Source organism: Mirounga leonina, unplaced genomic scaffold (assembly GCF_011800145.1).
Source record: "Mirounga leonina isolate KUSES-001 unplaced genomic scaffold, KU_Mleo_1.0 Mir_53, whole genome shotgun sequence".
Lineage (NCBI taxonomy): Eukaryota > Metazoa > Chordata > Mammalia > Carnivora > Phocidae > Mirounga > Mirounga leonina.
Window position 1 is genome coordinate 53,585,793 of NW_023270807.1, and position 20,206 is coordinate 53,605,998.

The following is a 20,206-nucleotide window of genomic DNA, read 5'->3' on the forward strand; positions in this document are numbered from 1 at the left end:
ACCGCATGATTCATTCCAACTCCACCTTCTCCAACTTGTTCCTGGATTTTTCCTAACTAAAAGTCATCATTCTTCTGCCTCCTCTACATTGGTGGTTTTCACCACCATTGGACAAACCTCATTGGACATTAGAGCCACCTCGGACCTGAAAAATACTTATTCTCGTTCTTTGCCTCCAGAAATTCTGATTTAATTGGTGTGGAGTAGGGGTGCACTTTGGAAATTTTTAAACTCTAATGTATCCTCTGTGTTTAGAACTGCTGCTCTAAATTCTTACAATCTTTCATTTCCCCTCATCACTTCCTAACTTTTGTTTAGTTATTTATAAAATGTCCTTACTCTTCCTACTCAATTATAAGTTCTCTGAGGGTAGGATTGGAATCTACTCTCTTTTATGTCCTTCATAACTTCTGGCAGATTACTTTGCAAAAAAAAAAAAAAACCTTAAATGTTGATTGACTGCATGAATAAATGAATGATGGATGATGCCTTGCAAACAAAAGCATATTAAAGATACAGGGCATCAAATCCCTGCCTCCCTCCTGCTTGACATAGTCTCAAGTACATTTCTTGTGAATCTATTAATTCTGCTCAGCAGAGTAAAAATATAAGTGGATATATTGCTCACAGCATTAGCCTTCTAATCAATAATTCACCATAAAATATAACTTGACACAAAATTATTCCTGGTTTAAAAAATAACATCTAAGAAATGGCATTCTCAGGTATAGAAACTATTGCCAATGAACTCACACCTTTCTAAGTAGAATCTAAAATAAAGGAGGAACTGGACAATGAAAGTCAAGTCTGGTCATGACACCGGATTTCTGAGGTATTTATTTGTTTTTAGATATGTCAGTTCTTTGATATGTCAGTGTATCTCTAAATCAATCTTCTAAAACCCCAGTAGGCAATGATAAAAATTCTGTACTCAAACTATTGTATAATTGCAGAATGACTTCGAAAGAAATTTGACTAGAATATATCTAATTGATACATATAATCCCTTTGAAAGAAGTCTGCCAAGAACTTGATATTGATACTAGCATTTCCTGAGTTCATACCTAAAAAAATGAAATGCTATCCAGTTGGGTTACATTGTTAATATTAAGATTTCTTATGGTTCATAATTATAGATCCGCTTTTTATTTATTTATTTTTTTTTTTTACTTTTTTTTAAAGATTTTATTTATTTATTTGACAGAGAAAGACACAGTGAGAGAGGGAACACAAACGGGGAGTGGGAGAGGGAGAAGCAGACTCCCCGCCGAGCAGGGAGCCCGATGCGGGACTCGATCCCGGGACTCCAGGATCATGACCTGAGCCGAAGGCAGTCGCTTAACCAACTGAGCCACCCAGGCGCCCTAGATCCGCTTTTTAGATCTTTGAAAGAAAAGGATTTAAAATCTTTGAAAGAGGGGCGCCTGGGTGGCTCAGTTGTTAGGCGTCTGCCTTCGGCTCAGGTCATGATCCCAGGGTCCTGGGATCGAGCCCCACATCGGGCTCCCTGCTCAGCGGGGAGCCTGCTTCTCCCTCTCCCACTCCCCCTGCTTGTGTTCCTGCTCTCACTATCTCTCTCTCTGTCAAATAAATAAATAAAATCTTTAAAAAAAAAATCTTTGAAAGAGAAATTTTTCCCGGTATCTTTGCCAAATTAGCTCTCAGATGGGGGTTCCTGAGATAAGAATCACAGGGTCCTATCTTCTTTCGTACAGCTTTCTTTGTTAGGAAGTGATTAAGAGCAAACCATTGGATCTGCTCTCCTGGACACAGAATTATTCCCTGAGTATTTAAAAATATTAATGTTAGGGATAAAGAAGAGGAAAAAGGGCAGAATGATGTTTAGAAAAGAATAAGGTTAGGTAAAAAGTGATTTGATTAGAGAAATTCTTTCGCTTCTCTTGCCTGCCCCCACCACATTTAGAACTGCTTGTATTAAGAGTTCAAATAGCTTTAAGAAGCTTTAGTTTCAAGGTCTTCTTTAATCCTGAATGTACCCAAATTTGTTTCCCAAGACTCACCATTTCCCAACTTCAGAAGAGATCCTGCGCCATTCTCCCATTTGTCTTTTCCCCTTCCTTTCCTGCCAAATCAGGATTGATCCTCCCTCCCTCACTTCTTTCCTTCCTTCCTGAGTTCCCACGGCTTACCTTCCTTAAAGTCTTCCCAGGAAGGTCTCCTGATACTGTAGCTCCTCACCCTCTTTTCTATTAGTTCCCTAAGGATTCCATGGTTCCAGTAGAATATGTATCACGTATATGGTTATAACACCTCTATTTGGATGGGTTCACATATCCACAGGTAAATGAGAGACTTCATGAAAATGAGGGCTGAATTTCTGAGTGTATTTTCCCCAACCAAGAATAAGAAGGTGAACATTTAGTTTGTTCTCTTAGCTCAAATTATGTTCACTATTACCAAGGTAAGAGTTAAACTAAGAGAATCCAGACTTCTGGAGGGCAGGGAGTTCAAATATTACAGACTAGATATTCAATACACATTGACCTAGACTAAAGGCCTTGTCTCACTGTATAGTTCTATAAAATGCAAAATCACAAGGTTTTGAGATGTTGAAATGACTGTTCCCACCCGACCCAACTGTCCAATGCTGCTTTAAGAAAAAAAAAAAGAAAAACAAAATAAGAAGTAACTTTCCTCAAAAAAAAATAATAAAATATGGTCCATTTTGTTAAGAATTTTCTATGGAGCAAGGCCTATTATGTGGCTAGGATGGGGATACTTATCTAGACAAGTATTTATATTTATTGATTACATATTTTGATATCAATATGTATATATTTATAAAATAAATAAGATATAGGTCTTGCAATGTTGTGTTTAAAGTGCTGAAACACTACCAGTTTTGTAATCCCCTCAGTTGCTTCTTCATTTTATAAGATACTAAAAGCCTCAGCAAATGGAAGTAGACTGGGAGTTCCCTTGCTCCATGATGCTATTATGTACAGCTAACTCCAAGTAAGTACTAATAATGAAGATGGCATTTTCCATACTAAGTGATGAAAGTTAAAGGTATATAAACCTGATTTCACTATTAAGAGATAAACACATGATCACCGTAAATGTGAATAAAACTCACATTTTAAAATCTTTCAAGGGAATCAGATCTATTTTCCTCCTGTTTCTAAGCCCTCGGTAACTCTTTGAGTGTGTTTGTATTCACTTGGAGGGGACATTTCTGTGGAATTAATCAAATAGGGAATTCAATGTTCCTTGCAGATAATTTTGGCATGTTCCATTGGGAACTTTCTAGTATGAATTTTCATCTTTCCTGGGAAAAAAACCCACATGTTCTAAATCCTGTCTTTTCTCTGTTAGTGAAGAACAATATAGCAAAGCTGTTATGTACAGAATTAATGACAATATATATTCAGCAAGACAGTCTGCTGGACACCTCATCATTAAAATAAAAGAAGGCAAAAATGTATGAGAATACAATTTGAATGTACTAAATAAAAACTAGCATTAAAAATGCTGTGAAAGGGGCGCCTGGGTGGCTCAGATGTAACGTTAAGCATCTGCCTTCGGCTCAGGTCATGATCCTGGGATCGAGCCCCGCATCGGGCTTCCTGCTCAGCGGGCAGCCTGCTTCTCTCTGCCTCTCTCCCTGCTCATGCTCTCTCTCTCTTTCTGTATCTCTGTGTCTCAAATGAATAAATAAATAAAAAATCTTTAAAAAAAATAAAAAAATAAAAATGCTGTGAAAAGCGTCACAATAACTGATTTTCTGATTTTGCTACAATTTAAAAAAAATTTCCAAGGTAGAGAATTAGAAAATATTCAAAGCTCCTAATATATTCCAGTAAATCCAAAGATAACAAATCTCATTTTCCAAGAAAAGCAGTGATGGTGTTTTTGGTGACAATGAAAAACTCATGTTCAATGCCTAATTAGACCTTTTGAAATCCGTATGTTCTGTTCTTTACTGGTTTCCTTATTCTTGCCTTGGCTCTATGTTTCGTATCAGTTTTTCATTCAGCAAATGCTGCTAGTCACCATTCTATATACATCTTAGTTTAGTCCTAAAACCTGGAGAAGCTTAGAGTTCTTTTCTACCACTGATGGTTTCCCCTGATTCTACATCTGGGCAACTGTTCAACAGCAACCAGAAAGACCTAGCCCTTGGACTAAGTCCTACCTGCTAAGGAGTTGTATTTGGCCAGGTTAGTATGGGCCATCCAGAAGGAGATGCCCAGGAGGCAAGTGTAGCTTTAGCTACAGATTTGGGAGTCAACAGCATATTTGGGGAGGTTCAAGCTACAAGGAAGGAGGATGTCCCAACGGAGAGTACGTAGTACAGGAAGATGTGAGGACTAATGTGCAGAACCCTCCTTAGGTGCCCAATAAAGATTTGAGAAATAAAAGAATGGCCTAGAAAATGACAGTGTACTTGATTATTAACTTCCATTTCAGACTGTTGTGATTTTCAAGGAACTCTGCCTCCAGAACTCTCCAGCAAGTTAGGAAGTGATGACAGTTAGTGAAAGACCTATCAACAGTTCATATTTATATCCTTGAGGTGAAACCGTCCTCTTTCAACACATATCACGTTTTCATTGAAGTTCACGTTAGTGAATGATGAATACAAGATGTTTTTCACAATCTGGCTGCGGGCTTACTGCATTTTGTTAGCAAAACACACAGGAACTGCCAAAATGGGAGAGTAGCCTTTCCTAAATCACTCCAAATGTCACCATGACTACAGCATATTTTCCTAAATTGGTGTTTTGTTTTTTTGCTTAAGATATAAATTCATTCAAGTGTTTGGCTCCTAGTAATGCTTTATAATTTATCTTATAAAAATTTGCTTTCATGTACATGAAGCATTTTCTTATTCACAGGACTGAACCAAAATGACAGCTGCTCAATTTGATTGTCAATACTGCACAGCATCACTTCTTGGGAAGAAGTATGTACTAAAGAATGACAATCCATATTGTGTTTCATGTTACGATCGTATCTTTTCTAACTATTGTGAAGAGTGCAAAGAACCAATCGAATCAGATTCCAAGGTAGGTTTTCAATTTACAGAATGATTGCATGCAAACAAGCAGAGAAATGCTTCGGAATGCCTCATTTCCTTCGGTATTGACTGTTAATACTGTATTGCTATATTCCTGGATATAAGCATCTTCAAAGTTACCATCAGTGACCAGGTACTGTGCTTAGCACACTATGAACCAAAACATCTACTTTAATCCTCACAGTGATCTTAGAAGATAATTTAAGATGCTAAAGATTAAAGAGGTTACGTTATTTGCCCAGAGTTACACAGCTAAAATGCTGGTTTATTTCTGGAATGACAAGAGTATAAATGAATAAATACATAAATCATTAGAAGTGTAGAGATTTCAAAAATCTGTATTTTCTTTTTTTTTTTTTTTAAGATTTTATTTATTAATTTGAGACAGAGAGAATGAGAGAGAGAGCATGAGGGGGGGAGGGTCAGAGGGAGAAGCAGACTCCCTGCCGAGCAGGGAGCCCCATGCGGGACTTGATCCCGGGACTCCAGGATCATGACCTGAGCCGAAGGCAGTCGCTCAACCAACTGAGCCACCCAGGCGCCCTCAAAAATCTGTATTTTCTGACTTCAAATCAGGCTCATCCCCCCTAAGTCCACTGGGCCCTCACACAGCCCATTCCTCCCACAATGCACATTATTGTTTTTCTCTTTTTCTTTTTCTTTTTTGTCTTTGTTTTGTGGTGTTGAGATTTTGTTTAATCTCAAACAATAATAGGATATTACAACTTAAAAATAAAAATCATTCCATGAAAAACCCCTCTTATAGTTGATAAAAGGAAGAGGAAATCTGAAGAAATAAGAAAGAGTTTATTTTCCATCTGTCTTTAGTGACCAACTAAGAAAGCCTCAGGCTCTAGCTCTTAATTGCCCCAGGGAGGCTCCTCTCCATGGGTAATAGTATCAATGACAACTTTCCCTCAAGCTACCAGCACAAACTACTGACACCAGAGTCCCAAGAGTGTTCAGTTTTGTCTTATCAAATGACCTGTTCTGTTACTAGCACATTTAATTAACTCATATTTACTGTCTCGAAGGATCTTTGTTACAAAGGCCGACACTGGCATGAAGCATGCTTCAATTGCGCCAAATGCAATCACTCTTTGGTGGAAAAGCCTTTTGCTGCCAAGGATGAACGCCTGCTGTGCTCGGAGTGCTATTCTAACGAGTGCTCCTCCAAGTGCTTCCACTGCAAGAAGACCATCATGCCCGGTAAGATCCCAAGGGAGCTCCGATCTCTCACTGAAGCTGCAACACTCTGAATTACGCCCAAGCATAGGAAGAGTATAGTAGCTAAGAAAGCCCTCCTTTGGAGAAAGACATCTACCTTGCTATCTCTTGATTTCATTTTGTGTCTTTTTAGAAATAAAAGGATTATTCTTTCTGGGTAATTATTCTGTATGGGTAAATTACAGTGTTCGACGTATTTTCATGAAGTTAATTAATTCATAGAGACATTTTCAACCACTATCTGAGCCATAGAATAAAGATAAAATCTAAACTAGTAACACTAACGCTGCATTAAACACCCTGTCCTAGGCATAAACAATGGCATCCAGAAGCATAACCCATCATAGGAGAATGGGGCCAACCATCATTTTGTAGCAGGACAAAAAATGGTTTGGGGGTCCCTCATCTTTATTCCTTTTAGGCAAGTCAAGGATTCATGTACATCATTATAGTTTCAGGCAAGCACTTTCTCTGTTTTGATTCTCTTCTAAATCCCTATGGACAGCAGCATAAAACACGATTCTCTCTCATTCCCTTATTATGAATTCAGAGAGTTTCTAGGAGACCATAACTGCACAACATCAATCTCAAGAGTTTGTGCCTCGGGCATTCCTAATATCCCAGTACTGATAATTATGGCCCAATCTATCTAAACCACATGCAGCCCTTCAGAGTCTCCATTAGTTGTACTTTCAAATCTCAAAATTGTAGCTTACACAGCACAAGAGTTTTCAGTAAAAGAGCGACTCACCTTCATCATGAACTCTACCTTCTTTTTTTTCAGATAAATGTTTTAGAAGGCAACAAAACACTTTTTCTATAAGGACAGTTAAGTTTATCATCTTAATGTTAAAATATATATATTTTGAGTAATTTGACATATCTTTACTTAAAATAAGTAAAATGATGTTTCATTTGTACTAACAGGTTCTTATTTGGGGTGGGGGGGACAGGTTCCCGCAAAATGGAATTTAAGGGAAACTACTGGCATGAAACCTGTTTTGTGTGTGACCATTGCCGACAGCCAATAGGAACTAAGCCTTTGATTTCCAAAGAGAGTGGCAATTACTGTGTGCCATGTTTTGAGAAGGAGTTTGCTCACTACTGCAGCTTTTGTAAGAAGGTAATTATCTAAAGAGGATGAAGCTTGTGGAACCTTCCAGACCACTGCTTTTTAACATCCCTAGATATTTGGAATGCACTGATCCTATCACATTCTGTCTTTGCATGCGCATGTTAGTTTTGAATTCTGGCATGTCCAGAAGCACACTACCCGTCCATCACAATGAAGATGGCCACCTATTTTTATCATCATAAATTTCCCCCAGGACACGAATGTAAGATTCCAAAAGCTCAAGATAGTCCAGTTCCATTCACTGCTACCACACAAGATTTCCTGTATTCTGGCAGAGGGCACACATCGTTTGTGGAATACAAGATATTTCTTAGAAAATAGTTCTGGATCCATTTCGTTTCAGAGAAATATGATTTGTCTCACAAAGTCGCTGACAGAACCAATTTAAACAGGATGTTTAACTTCTCACATTATGTCCCAGCAACACAAATGTCTTCTTGGCTTAAAGCTTTAATATTTCTAAAGAGTAAGTAAGTAGTCTCAAGAGAGTGACAAGATCACTAGGGAAATTCACTAGACAGAAAGACAGAAAGAGGACGAAGGGCAGCATGTGGTTCGCTTCCAGTTCCAGAGCATCATATAAGGCTTTCTGACTCGGAGACCCCTTCAAAACATATCTTCCAATAAGAACGAAGTCCTGCCTTCAAGTAAACTTTGTCCATCTCTTTTTTAGCCTTTAAGCTTTTATATGAAAGAGCCACTCATCTCTATCACCTTGATAAAACCTCTGTATTTCATAAAATATATATCGATGTACTTGGAGAAATCCTTGACCCATGAGGCATCATAAAGTTTAAAATAACACTATAAATTGTGATGGGAAAGCAGTGGTGTCTAAACATTTTTGATCTATGAGATGCTCTGGCAGATCTCAGGACCATTTGTATAATTGCATCTGGACAGCTAGAAGTCTCACTACCACTTTCTATGGGAGCACATGAGCACGGTAATTTTCTACATGTATTTAAAATACAAGGACTGCATTTGCAGAGGAAACAATAAATTCCTAAATCATAATCATTAGATTACACTATAATGATGGCTGAAATTACAATTGATAGTAACATGATATAAAACCATCCTACACCCAGAGACTCTCATTACTCTACCAGTAACACTGACTTAGACAATGACTTTATAAGCAACTCTCAGATCCTATGACCCTGCAATATATGAAGCTCAGAAGATTTACCAGAATTGATGACCTGCATTTTTTTTTTTTATTTTACTATATTCTTTTTTGAGAGAGAGAGAGCACGCACAAGGGGGGTAGGTAGAGGCAGAGGGAGAGGGAGAGAGAGAATCTTAAGCAGACTCAATCCCATGACCTGAGCTGAAATCAAGAGTTGGATGCTCAACCGACTGAGCCACCCAGGTGCCCTGAAGACATGCATTTTAGAAACAGATGTTGGAAATAAAATGGTAGATTTATCTCACTGTTTTATGGGACAACTAAGTTGTCCATGTTCATGTTATATTTTTTAAAGACTTAAGCTAAAACATTAATGAGACTTGGGGGAATTATCTTAAAATCATTTATTGGGCCTACAATATAAAGTTTCTTTCAATGCTATAAAGATTCAAGACGGGGAATTTCTCTAGTATACCCAGGCTACGCACCATTTGAGGCCAAAGCACTGGCATTTCCCAAGTTATAGGAGCCTGTCCTATATTTAGGACATGACTTGAAGTCACCAAAACTTTGTGAAATATTTATGTTGGGTAGTAGACAGATCACGACATGCCAGATTATTTTCTATTTAACTTTTAAAACCACAAGTCATTTAAGGAAAGCTGGATATAAATGTTTCTGATCGAGATGATCCAAGCTGAAGAAAAACAATGTTTCAACTCAAACCAAAGACCAAATAAAACAAACAAAATGGGCAAAAAATACTGGACAACCAGGCCCTTAGAACTTTTTTCATAGATTTTATTTTGTGAAACTAAAACTTATTTTCTGGGATGCCTGGGTGGCTCAGTTGGTTAAGGGTCTGGCTCTTGATTTTGGCTCAGGTCATGAACTCAGGGTCCTGGGATGGAGCCCCACATTGGGCTCCTTGCTGGGCGTGGCGCCTGCTTGGGATTCTCTCTTCCACCCTCTCCCTCCACTGTCCCCACTCTCTCTCTCCCTCCCTCTCTCTAAAAAAATAAAATAAAATAAAAATAAATTAATAAATAAATAAAAGCTATTTTCTACCAAAAACAAGGAACCTCAAACTCCAAGTGCTTTGAATCCAAACTCCTCGAGGTTCAAATAGAGTATTCTCTGATTCATCGGCTATGGTCTACGAAGCACAAAACCAATACTGCTTCCACTTTGCCAGAGAAGAAATTTGTTCCAAATCCTGGGATAAATCAATGGCAAAAACCACACCTGGATATTCGACTTCATCTCAGCCTGTCTGCCTCCTCAAAAGGAACATAATCATAAGCAAACTATTTTTAATGTTCCAGAGTTTCTTCTCCCTAATTAAACAGTCTCTGGAATACTTATCAAGTTTTCTTTTGCTGTGAATACATTTTTCAAGTTTGGAATCTTTTAAGCATTGCCTGCTAATAATTTGACCAAACAAATCAAAGGAATCTTGAATTCTGCTGTCCCTGTGGTGAGCCATTTGAAATCAGTAGGGGGTATTTTAAATTGCTTTAGTTCACACACACCATTATGTTTCCCATTTACTTATTTAGACTAGTATACATCTTTTCCTTTAGGTAAAATAACTGTTCTATCAAATATCTTTAATTTTTAAGATATTTGTTGTAAGATTCAAAAATATCTTTAGAATCATCTTTTTAACAGCATGTATCATAGACAACATTTTTTTTAATTTTTCATCAATAAGATGGCTTAGAAGAGGCTCTACATTTTCTATATCCAGTTAATTTGAATACAAAGATTACAGCACTCGCCTCAGAGAGCACATGAACACATTCCAGATTCCACAGCTACTCCAAGAGCTCAACAGCCATGGGTTCAAAAGACGCTATGACTTAAAAATTGCTACCCAAGAACAGGTGTCCAATATTTACCCATTTGATTCTAAATAAAGATGTCTCAGCCTTTTAAAAAGTACAACCCATGGATTAAACCGGTTTAGAAAAAAATATATATGTTATGGAGGAATAATAATCATCTCTGACAAAACCCTCGCACATCACACATTAAGGTTCAACATATAAGCTGTGCTCATCATTACTTAGAGTTCTAAAGCTGAAAACCCATGCAGTCGGCAAAGCACCCCATTTGTGCTAGATACAATACCAGAATTGCTGTCCAAATGTTTTTCCCCTTGGTGTTTGTTCATTCATTCGACAAGGACTTATCAACTGTTCATGAGCAAAAAGTAACCTTGCCTCAGTATTGTTTTACTGGCTAAGCACACAGGCTCAGGAGTCAGACTGTGTAGGTTTGCATACTAGTTCTGTGTGACCTGGCGAGGGACCTGACCACTCTAATACTCAGTAGTTTCTCATCTCTTAAAGGGGGCAAGATAATAGTCTTGGCTGTGTCGGATGTTAAGAACAAAAGAAGTGGTCATCCCTTAGCACAGGGCTGAAGACTGAAAGCTCACTTCAGAAATATTAGTCATGATTAGTGGATGATGGTCCTTAACAATGCCATTCAGCATTGCTACTGCTGGAATAAAGCTTTCAGGGGAAAGTAGTTTTTTTCAGCATCCTTAAAAGTTAGACATGGAAATAAGAACCTGGTGTAGAAAATACCTTAGTTCTGATGGCAGATCTTTGAAGCCCAACAAGAAAGAGAAAGATGAGAAAAGGAATCAAGGATCTACTTCTTTTTCATTTTCCTGAGTCCATGATGGCCCTGCTTCTTCTCTATTCCACTGTAAGAGAAAAATTAGGATATGTCTTGCCAGTTCTATTTAATCCTTATAACCTTTTGCTTCTCATATTGATTCAAAAAAATCACAGGGAAAGGACATCCTGACACAAGGTAATAGAGTAGCCAAAACTACCACTTGTGGACACAGAAGAGGATCGTGACAGGTCCGAATTGTACTAGCTTCTATGGTCACTGCCTTTTTGTGATCCTTTGGCAGGTGATAACTTCAGGTGGGATAACGTTTCATGACCAACCATGGCATAAAGAGTGTTTTCTGTGCAGTGGCTGTAGGAAAGAGCTCTGCGAAGAAGAGTTTATGTCCAGAGATGATTATCCATTCTGTTTGGACTGCTACAACCATCTTTATGCCAAAAAGTGTGCAGCCTGCACCAAACCCATTACTGGTGAGTTCTTCAGTTTAGTATGGTCCTACAATGGCTATGTAGATTTGCTATATAGTTAATTTGGGAAACGCGAGTAAAAAATGATAATCTTCTGAGATACACACACAGGGGTACCCACAGGTAAATACAAATATTACACAGACCCCGTCAAGGCAAGTGGAGAGCATAATTAGGGCTGCCATGTTCTGTAGAGGGTAATTAATACTAAACCTAATGGTAATGACTTAAGTAATCGTTCAGGGAAAGAGGAGAACAGGATGAGCTGAGAGGTCAGAGAACTTCACGAGGAGGCCTGCCGATTAATGATTTGAGTGGGAGAAAGGGATACTTATAAATAAAAATCCTGCTTAATTCCAAACAAGGGCAAAGGGCCCTAAAATAGAAAAAGTTTTAATTAAAAATGCAAGTATTGTACAAAAATCTGAAGCTGTAATAATTAGGGTGGCATAGGTCAGGAGTTAATTAAACTTCATTTTAAGATGCTTCTAACAAGTGTATCATTCTCATTTCTCTCAATCCACTTGCAGTACATTTTAATTATGAATAGATAAAATAAAACAAGATGGCATTCTGCTGAATGAACAAAATACACGTGACATGATTTGAAAATATCACAAATGGTAAATTGATCCATGTTAAAAAGATTTTCAAGGTAAAATGATGCATTATATTTTCCCCAGAAGTATTTCCAAAATGCTAATCCTATAGTTAAAAAAAAAAAAAAAAAAAATGAAGCTGGCATGACCTGAGAACCCCAGCACCTATTCTTTTAGGCAGAATTGTACTTCTAGTTCCCATTCCTAGGATTCTTAGATCAGATTTCACTTCTTTTAGTTTAGTTTATGTAACACAGAATTAAAGATTATTTTATCCTTTTCCTCCCCTCCATCTTCAAATACATCACAAAATAAAAGTTGAATCTTCTTAAATCTTCAAAGAAAAGAGTTTCACGGCAACCCAGCTTGGCCGGTTTTCACTGACTTGCAAGGGGAGGGAGAGATTTACCCAGACAAACAGACAAGGTCCCATTTTTCTGCACAGGGCACCATGTTTTTCAGCATCTCACCCCAGTCCAGGGCTACAGCTGGCTGGCAGGTGTGTTTTGTTTGGCCTGCACATGTTTGGAAACAACTAGTGCAAAACCCATCTCTGCAGCCAAAAGTACATGAAGAACCTGCCGGGGTGAGCAGACCTCCCAGCTGGGTCTCTGTTCCCCACAACTCGTCTCCATCTCTCAGCTCTGTTACCTTCCCAACCCTTGCATTGGATTCCGTTGGCAATCCCAGACTACCAGGCTCCAAAGCTTGAGCTCTTCACCACTCCACTCCCCTGCCTCTACACATCTCACAGCTCCTACAGTCTGGGGAATAAGCCACTGTCGCTACCAGTTTTAGTTAGAAAATGGGACTTCCAGAAATGCGTCAGTCCTGGGAGCTCATAAATCTCCTTGGTAGAATCTGCAATTACAGCCCAATGCATGCAGTTGATTTAGTCTAGAACACTTTTCTTGAACTAGCCAGAAAAAGAAAGGGGGGCTTCCATGAGGAAATGAGAAAATTAAACAAGTCAAAATGGGTTTAAACACTTCCTGGGTACCCAAATGGCTAATACTGACCTGCGAAGAGCCTATGTGAGCCCTGAACTTGAGGAGTTTCAATTCTCATCCATCGCAGATTCATGTAGCTAAGTGACTTTTTTCTGTTGGGTTGTTTCTTGTTAATCACTGAGCCCAGGTCTTTCAGGTTCAGAGAGAAAAAACACATTGTCCTGCAGGTAATATAAGTATGATCAAGAACCACAGATTTGACCCAAAAGTAATCCAAATACAGGATTATGTATTTAACTTAGAATAATCAGCTTTTTGATAATGATCATAATCTTCTTTTGGCTGTGATGAGAGACACCTGAGACTAAAATGCCTGCAAAAACTTCCAACTCACTTCACTGGTTTTTTATCTGATATATATATATATATATATATATTATGCTTTGCAGTAGTGTTTCTTTAAAATTGAGCTCTTTGAATTAATGTACCACAGGGAATTCTTATGCTGCCATATATTTATCTTCTGAAAGTTGCACATTCATGCAAACAATGTGTCAATCTAAGAAACTATGTTAGGGTGTTTTCAAAATACTTTTTTATATTAATTAAATCTACCTGTGAGTCTCAGGTGTGATTTTTTTAAATCCCATCAAAATAAATTTGATTCATTTGAACAAACTCAAGGTAGAACTATATTCTTTTTCTCCTCTAAGGTACGATTAACCTTTCAAATTTTCTGGGATAAATGAAGTAGCTTGACGTAGGGACGTGCTCTGGACTAGCGAGTAAAAGACCTTGGCCTTGGCTCTGCCCCTGAGGCCTGTGGGACCATGGGTAAAGAACTCACCACCACGGAGGTCCTCATTTGCCTTGCTTGCAAATGAGGAGTTGAATAGGATCACATCTTTGCTTTCTGCCATTTCTGCTTATTTTGAGTAAAAGGAGTTTCAAATGTTATTTCTTCTGAAAGGAATGCTAATGCTCCTGGTTATGGTCTTTACAAAAGATAAATTCAGACTGAATTTGGGGAAGTTAAGAGCACAGGTTCTGAAGCCAGATGGCCTAGGACTGAATCCCAGATCTGTCACATACCAGCTGGCTGATTTGGGCAAGTGGTTGAACCTCTCTGTTCATCCATTTTAGTCTGCAAAGCAGAGTTGACGGTAATATCTACTCATGAAGGTAAGGTGAGAGCTAGTGAAGCAGTACATGTGAAGGGCTTAGAATAGTGACTGACTCATTTTCAAGTGCTCAACAAATGCTAGCTCTTATTCTGCTGAATTTTCAGTAATAAATGACGTCAAATAAAACAAGTGCCAGAGACCAGTTTCCTGGGGGACTTTCTTAATACAAATGAGCCTCATGACTTGAGGGAGTAAATGTATTCAAAATTGAAATAATTTATAAACATCTCACACGTTGAATCCGCCTTTCTTAAATTCCTACTACCAGATGCTTCTATTTCTCTTTTCTTTGTAAAATTCTGGAAGAATTATTTTTATATTTATCCCCATTTGTACAGGCTTACTAATAAAATCAAGAAAAGCTCATGAGCATCAAAATGCAAGATGTGTAATAATTAGTTTTGTGAACAGAGATGATTCATGCATATATAGAATATGATTCTTGCAGTCAGCTTATTACTGTTTTGAATAACATTCAGGGAATTAATTGGTTCATTATTGATTTACTCTTATTAGCAAGTAGTGATGATAGCATCATAAATAAGCAAGCTATAAATTTAATCAAAGAAGGTGAAGAAATTTGATGTGCATTTGTTTATAAACTAGTAAATTTCATGTAAAGACATCAAATAACATTTCTAGCATGGAAATAAAAGTTCATTATCATATTTAAGGAGAGTTTATCTGAAGTAGAACTCTTATTCACCTTTTTTTACTTCCCCAAATGGAATATTTGGAAATTATATGTGAATCAACACATGACTATGTTAGCCACACTCTGTGAGTAATGAGCAAATCACGGGAAGTTCGTACCACTATAAGCACTTGGGAAAAAACTTGGCAAATAAAAACAGACCCAAGGTATCTCAAACCCTTCCCAACCGCTATACCTTTTCTCCCTTTCAACTCCTCAAAATCAATTCCTTAAACTGTAGTCTGGATCCATATAAGGAATTTAGAAAGGGATTCTCACTGAAGACTCAAATTCTATTACCTTTCTTAGAAACGTTATGGCTCACGTGAAGCCCAGGTGGAGGTGGTGGGGGCTGACAAGGCACTTCCTAGAGGCTAATTACTGGATAGCATGGCCTCAGTGGCCAGAGTGATTAGACTCACAGATCTTTGTTGCAAGCCTGGGCTGAAGTTGTCTCTGAGCAAGGTAATCAGGTCGTCATGTTAGGCTAGCTACACAATGGTCCGGATGAAATCTTCTACTGGGGGCTTTTGGAGATTGTGTCCCAAACCCACAGTATCAGCATGGAACTTTATCTTAAGTAAAACTAAACATAGAAATAGAGGAAAGAGAACTCAAAGTCATTAAAACATCAGACACCAGGCTAGGAGGTATATATTTATTTTACTGTACCTTAATTTTGCTTCTAAGAGGGTCACGAAGAGAGAAAGAACATATTCACACCTAGATATCTCTGACTTTGAAATCTATCTCCCCTTCCCACAGCATTTTATTGTACTTCCTTATCTGTCTTAGGCAAACTTTCTCTGTTTCCAAAAATACCCATTTTGTATATTCAGATTCTACCTACTTTTGTAGATTATAGAAAAGGTTGACTGGGAATCAGGCTGGATCTCATCAGAGGACATTGCCTCGGGTGACATTTCCAGGTGGACACAGGGGCATGGAAGGCCACATACTTGCCTCGCTGTAGTCTTCTTGGTCATTGCTGTTCTCTGCAGTTCCTAGGAGAGTACCTGAGGGAATGCTTAATCTATTCATTGAAAGAATATTCTTTTCCTCCAATTCCTTTCCAGGTCTCAGAGGTGCCAAGTTTATCTGCTTTCAAGACCGCCAGTGGCACAGTGAATGCTTTAACTGTGGCAAGTGCTCGGTCTCCTTGGTGGGGGAAGGCTTCCTGACCCAGAACAAGGAAATCTTCTGCCGCAAGTGTGGCTCTGGATTGGACACTGACATCTAGAGGGAGGCAGTCTTTCCTCACCTGAAATCCACCTTGCTTGTGTTCTCACTAAATCCAGAATGTGCTTGAAGTAGTATTTCTGATATACATTTTAGCAAATATTAATGTAGAGTTTATAGTAGAAGGATTTTTGCACACATTCTGATTGAACTATATCATAAGAGCTCAGAAAAAGCACAGTCGAACAGGAATGAATATATCCTAACTCACAAAGGCATCTCTCCTTGCAAAACACTGCACTCTACTGTTAAAAACATAAGAAAATATCTCCTTATGGTAATCAAACACATGACCTATACCTAGAAGTCACGGATATTATTATCGAAGAGTGATGTTTTTCAAAACTGCAGAGTAAAAAAGGAAATTAAGAGATTAAATTGACAGGCACACGTGAAGCTAATGTTTGCATTCCTATCTAGCTAGTGATATATAATATGATAGATTGGCTATTCATGGTAGAAGAACAAAACTGATCGGGGAAAACTGATTAGTAATCATCCTATTTGAGAATTCTGTCACTTTATCATTCTTTTATTCACACATACTGACTTTGGAGTTGCAAAACAAAGCTGCAATTTACCCTCATCTACACTGTTTCCACAGCTGGTTGGTTCCATGTTTAACAAATGGAAACAAGAATTTGGACACTATGGCTCTCATACTCTGCATGGGTATAAAGGGGTCCTCTCTACCTAGGGATAGTCCCAGCCTAGGTTTCAACATATGTTATATTAAATGCATTTTCAAAGCCTACAGTGATTTTTCTAAATACTTACAGATTCCATGAGAGAGAAGTCTCTTCTCTTTCATTCCATGGAAGTGAAGTCTCTTCCTTCAAATCAGCTAACCTTTAAAGGCAAACCTTTAAAGTAAATAGATCATTAAGTCATCACTTGTGGAAATGAGTTTTAGGGAAGGGATTGAGCGATGGAACATGACTTTCATCCAGATATCTAAAGGCATAATAGAATGCATAATTAACTCTGAGCTTCATGCATTTTGCCTTCTAAAATTACACAGATGATTAATGGGAAGACATAAAAGTGGGCTTTAACGAAATCTAGTAATAATAAGAAGTGAGAAAGAATAATTCACTGCTGTTAATTCAGGACCTGCAAAGCAGTACAATACAGCAATGTGGGCTGTAGATGAGCCCTCCCCACTGTTGCTCCATACCTGGGCCACCCACCTCACCCCATGCCAACCATGTCCCAAGAATTCCAATCTCCCGCATGGCCCAGAGGTGCACTTCCAACCCTGAGCAGCCATTTTACAAATAAGTCAGTGTTTGTTGGTCACAAGAGAAGTAACAGCCTTTAGTGAAAAGTCTATTACCATATGCGTATCTTTCTATCAAACATCAACTGATGATGGCCCTACCCAGCTGCTCCTGGGCAATATTTTCCACATTATGAGGGACAAATGAAAGGCAACCTCTTTTCTCCATGGCCAGTTATTGTCCTTATTATAGTGTCACTTAGCTGGAGTAGAGGGAGGTCAGGAGAAGAAACACACGCAGACATAACATTTTTAAAGTGTCTACTTCTCAGATTACCGCATAGCAGTAAAGGTTCTGATTGAAATCTAATTATATGATGTAGCTGATTACAATGATTAAAATAGTATCACAGGAGATGCAATTTAAATTGTTATGGGAACACAATTTTTGAGATAGTTCCAAATGCAAGGACGTTTGGAGATGCTAACAATTTAGAACTGGTAGTAAAAGGTCAGGCTACAAAGGCTATTTGAAATATATTAACTATCTTTTTTTTTTTTTTTGTAGTAACAACTCCAAGATAATTTTTCACATTCACAGTGTAAAATGTATGTAAAACTATCAATATTTTTCCTGCATTGTTTGAAATTGCACATATAGAACTAAATATGCCAATCGTTCTATAATCCAGAACATAATAGTGCATTATACATTTAGAAAACCAAGCCCTTCTAGGTCTGGATAAATATACAATATGTAATATTGTCACAGTTAACCAATTATAGAAAAACAGGCAAAATGTAATGTTTTCTGAGTTAAACAATTAGTGATGTTTAAGCATTTTTCCTTGTGTATGGGGTGAGTATGCACATGATCAGATCATTCTATCTGTACGATTAAAATTCACAATCATTTCTGAAATAGAGATTCTTTTATCCTTTGATACATATACTTAAGTGTATATATTTTCACATATAAATAATTCCATATTTAGAATATAGCTTCATTATCAGATATGTATGTACCGTGCACAGAGTTAGAGTTCAAACTGTTGTGGTTCTGGGGTGGTGGGAGATCAGGGTACAGAAATGCGAGATTGCCACGTACAGAGATCTTCACAGTAGCTGATAAACAGTGCCATGTGGACGTAATATACATATGCAAAACAACGAAGAAAGAAGACCTCGTTAGACTGCCATACACACAAAGATACAAGTAAAAAGCCTATGCTGTATCCTATAATTGACTTCGGGTCAGTAAAGAGAAAAGCTCTCTAACTGACCTATCCAAAGATGGAAGATGGAATAGACTGTCTCAGGAAGCAGTGGGCACCCAGTGATTCAAGGAGTGATCTCTGCACAGGCAGGAAAGCAGTTAGAAGCCAATCCTGTGGGCTAATAACAACCAGATGGTTTGGAAGTAGCAGAGAGACTGCCAAAGAGCAAAAAGAAATGACATAGCTAAAAGAGAAAAGGTCAGATGAAGACAGAATATTAACTCTGAGGATAAAAGCTTTATATTTGATATAACAGGCACTAGAAAATTACTAACTGCTCTTAAATAGAGGAGAAAAGCATTACGCCTGTGTTTGAGGAGCATTATGCTAATGAGTCTGTGTGGCCTAGAACTGAAGAGGGCAGGATTTCAAAGGCTAAGTCTCTTTATGCAGTATCACATTTGGTAAGTGGCTACAGAAAAGAAAGAAGGAGCAATGGGTAATGCAGGGCAAGAGCTATCGACGAGAATACAAGTCGACAAATCAAAATATTTTATGTTATCATGTTAGGATCAAATATGACAAAGAAAAATGCAGAAAAGAATTTCTGTCTCCATAATAATAGGTAGGGTACCCAAGGTTTCAATTTTCACTTAACAAGATCATAAACGTGTTATACTGGAACAATCTAGGTTCACTGGTTAAGTGAAGTATGATAGGGTACCATCATGGATTCAAAACTTACACAGTCACTATAACTTTAAAAGAAACATTAAGAAAAAAAGAAACATTAAGTTATACATCGGAATGAAAGATTGGCCAACCACTATGAAAATGCATAACGTTGTCACAAATGGTGTTGGTTAAAAATTGTTGTGAAATATAGAGCCACAAATAAAAAAATCAACCTAAAAACATATATCTGATGTTAGTAACACCATTTCTGAATTTAAGAAAAAAGGTATTTTTTAATCTACTTGGCATATTGATAGTAATTCATATTTTAAATGAGAAAATGATTGTGACAGTATGTTTTAGATACATTTAAGTGAGCACATAAATTGTTCTCAAATACATTTAGATATTTACTATTGTAATAATATAGTTTTTACTTGTTTTACAAATTGTCATTTTCAGAAATCTCTTATGCTGAATAAATTTGCATAGTACAAATTCCTCAAGTTGTTTTTAGAGATTTATTTTTTACATTAACTGTGCCAGTATGGAATAGCTTTGCGGTGTTTCTACTTCTATCACATAAGGTAGTATGATGACTTTTACCTTCTTGTCCCGTCCATTTTTACAGCAATTAACTATATGTTCAGATACCATTTCAGAGTATTAATATAAAAAACAGCATAAGTGAATTCTGTCTGACCCAAATAGTAATGTCTCTCTTGTTAAACTAAGAGAAACACATCTGTGATCTTTCTTACAGTGATCAAATTTTTAA

General features: G+C 37.6%; 1 protein-coding gene and 1 long non-coding RNA gene across 4 annotated transcripts in view; one reads left to right on the top strand and one right to left on the bottom strand.

Moving 5' to 3' along the window:
* LOC118001443 overlaps positions 1-15,774 on the bottom strand; it is a 41,740-nt gene extending 25,966 nt beyond the window's left edge. The window contains exons 1-2 of the long non-coding RNA XR_004676696.1: positions 15,501-15,774; positions 13,270-13,421 (exon numbers count right to left, since the gene is read on the bottom strand). This is a non-coding gene — a long non-coding RNA (uncharacterized LOC118001443). The remainder of the gene's footprint in view (positions 1-13,269; positions 13,422-15,500) is intronic.
* The window catches only part of FHL5 (four and a half LIM domains 5), a 44,852-nt gene extending 24,926 nt beyond the window's left edge, over positions 1-19,926 (top strand). For 2 of the 3 annotated variants that reach the window (XM_034991554.1, XM_034991552.1), the window contains 5 exons: positions 4,860-5,030; positions 6,076-6,250; positions 7,222-7,391; positions 11,468-11,654; positions 16,155-19,926. In XM_034991554.1, coding sequence (XP_034847445.1) covers positions 4,872-5,030; positions 6,076-6,250; positions 7,222-7,391; positions 11,468-11,654; positions 16,155-16,318 — 855 coding nt within the window. In that variant the 5' untranslated portion in view covers positions 4,860-4,871 and the 3' untranslated portion in view covers positions 16,319-19,926. Of the gene's footprint in view, positions 1-2,806; positions 2,977-4,859; positions 5,031-6,075; positions 6,251-7,221; positions 7,392-11,467; positions 11,655-16,154 lie in introns of those variants that run through there. The other variant, XM_034991555.1, reaches the window with a different exon arrangement.
* The last annotated feature ends 280 nt before the right edge of the window (positions 19,927-20,206 follow it).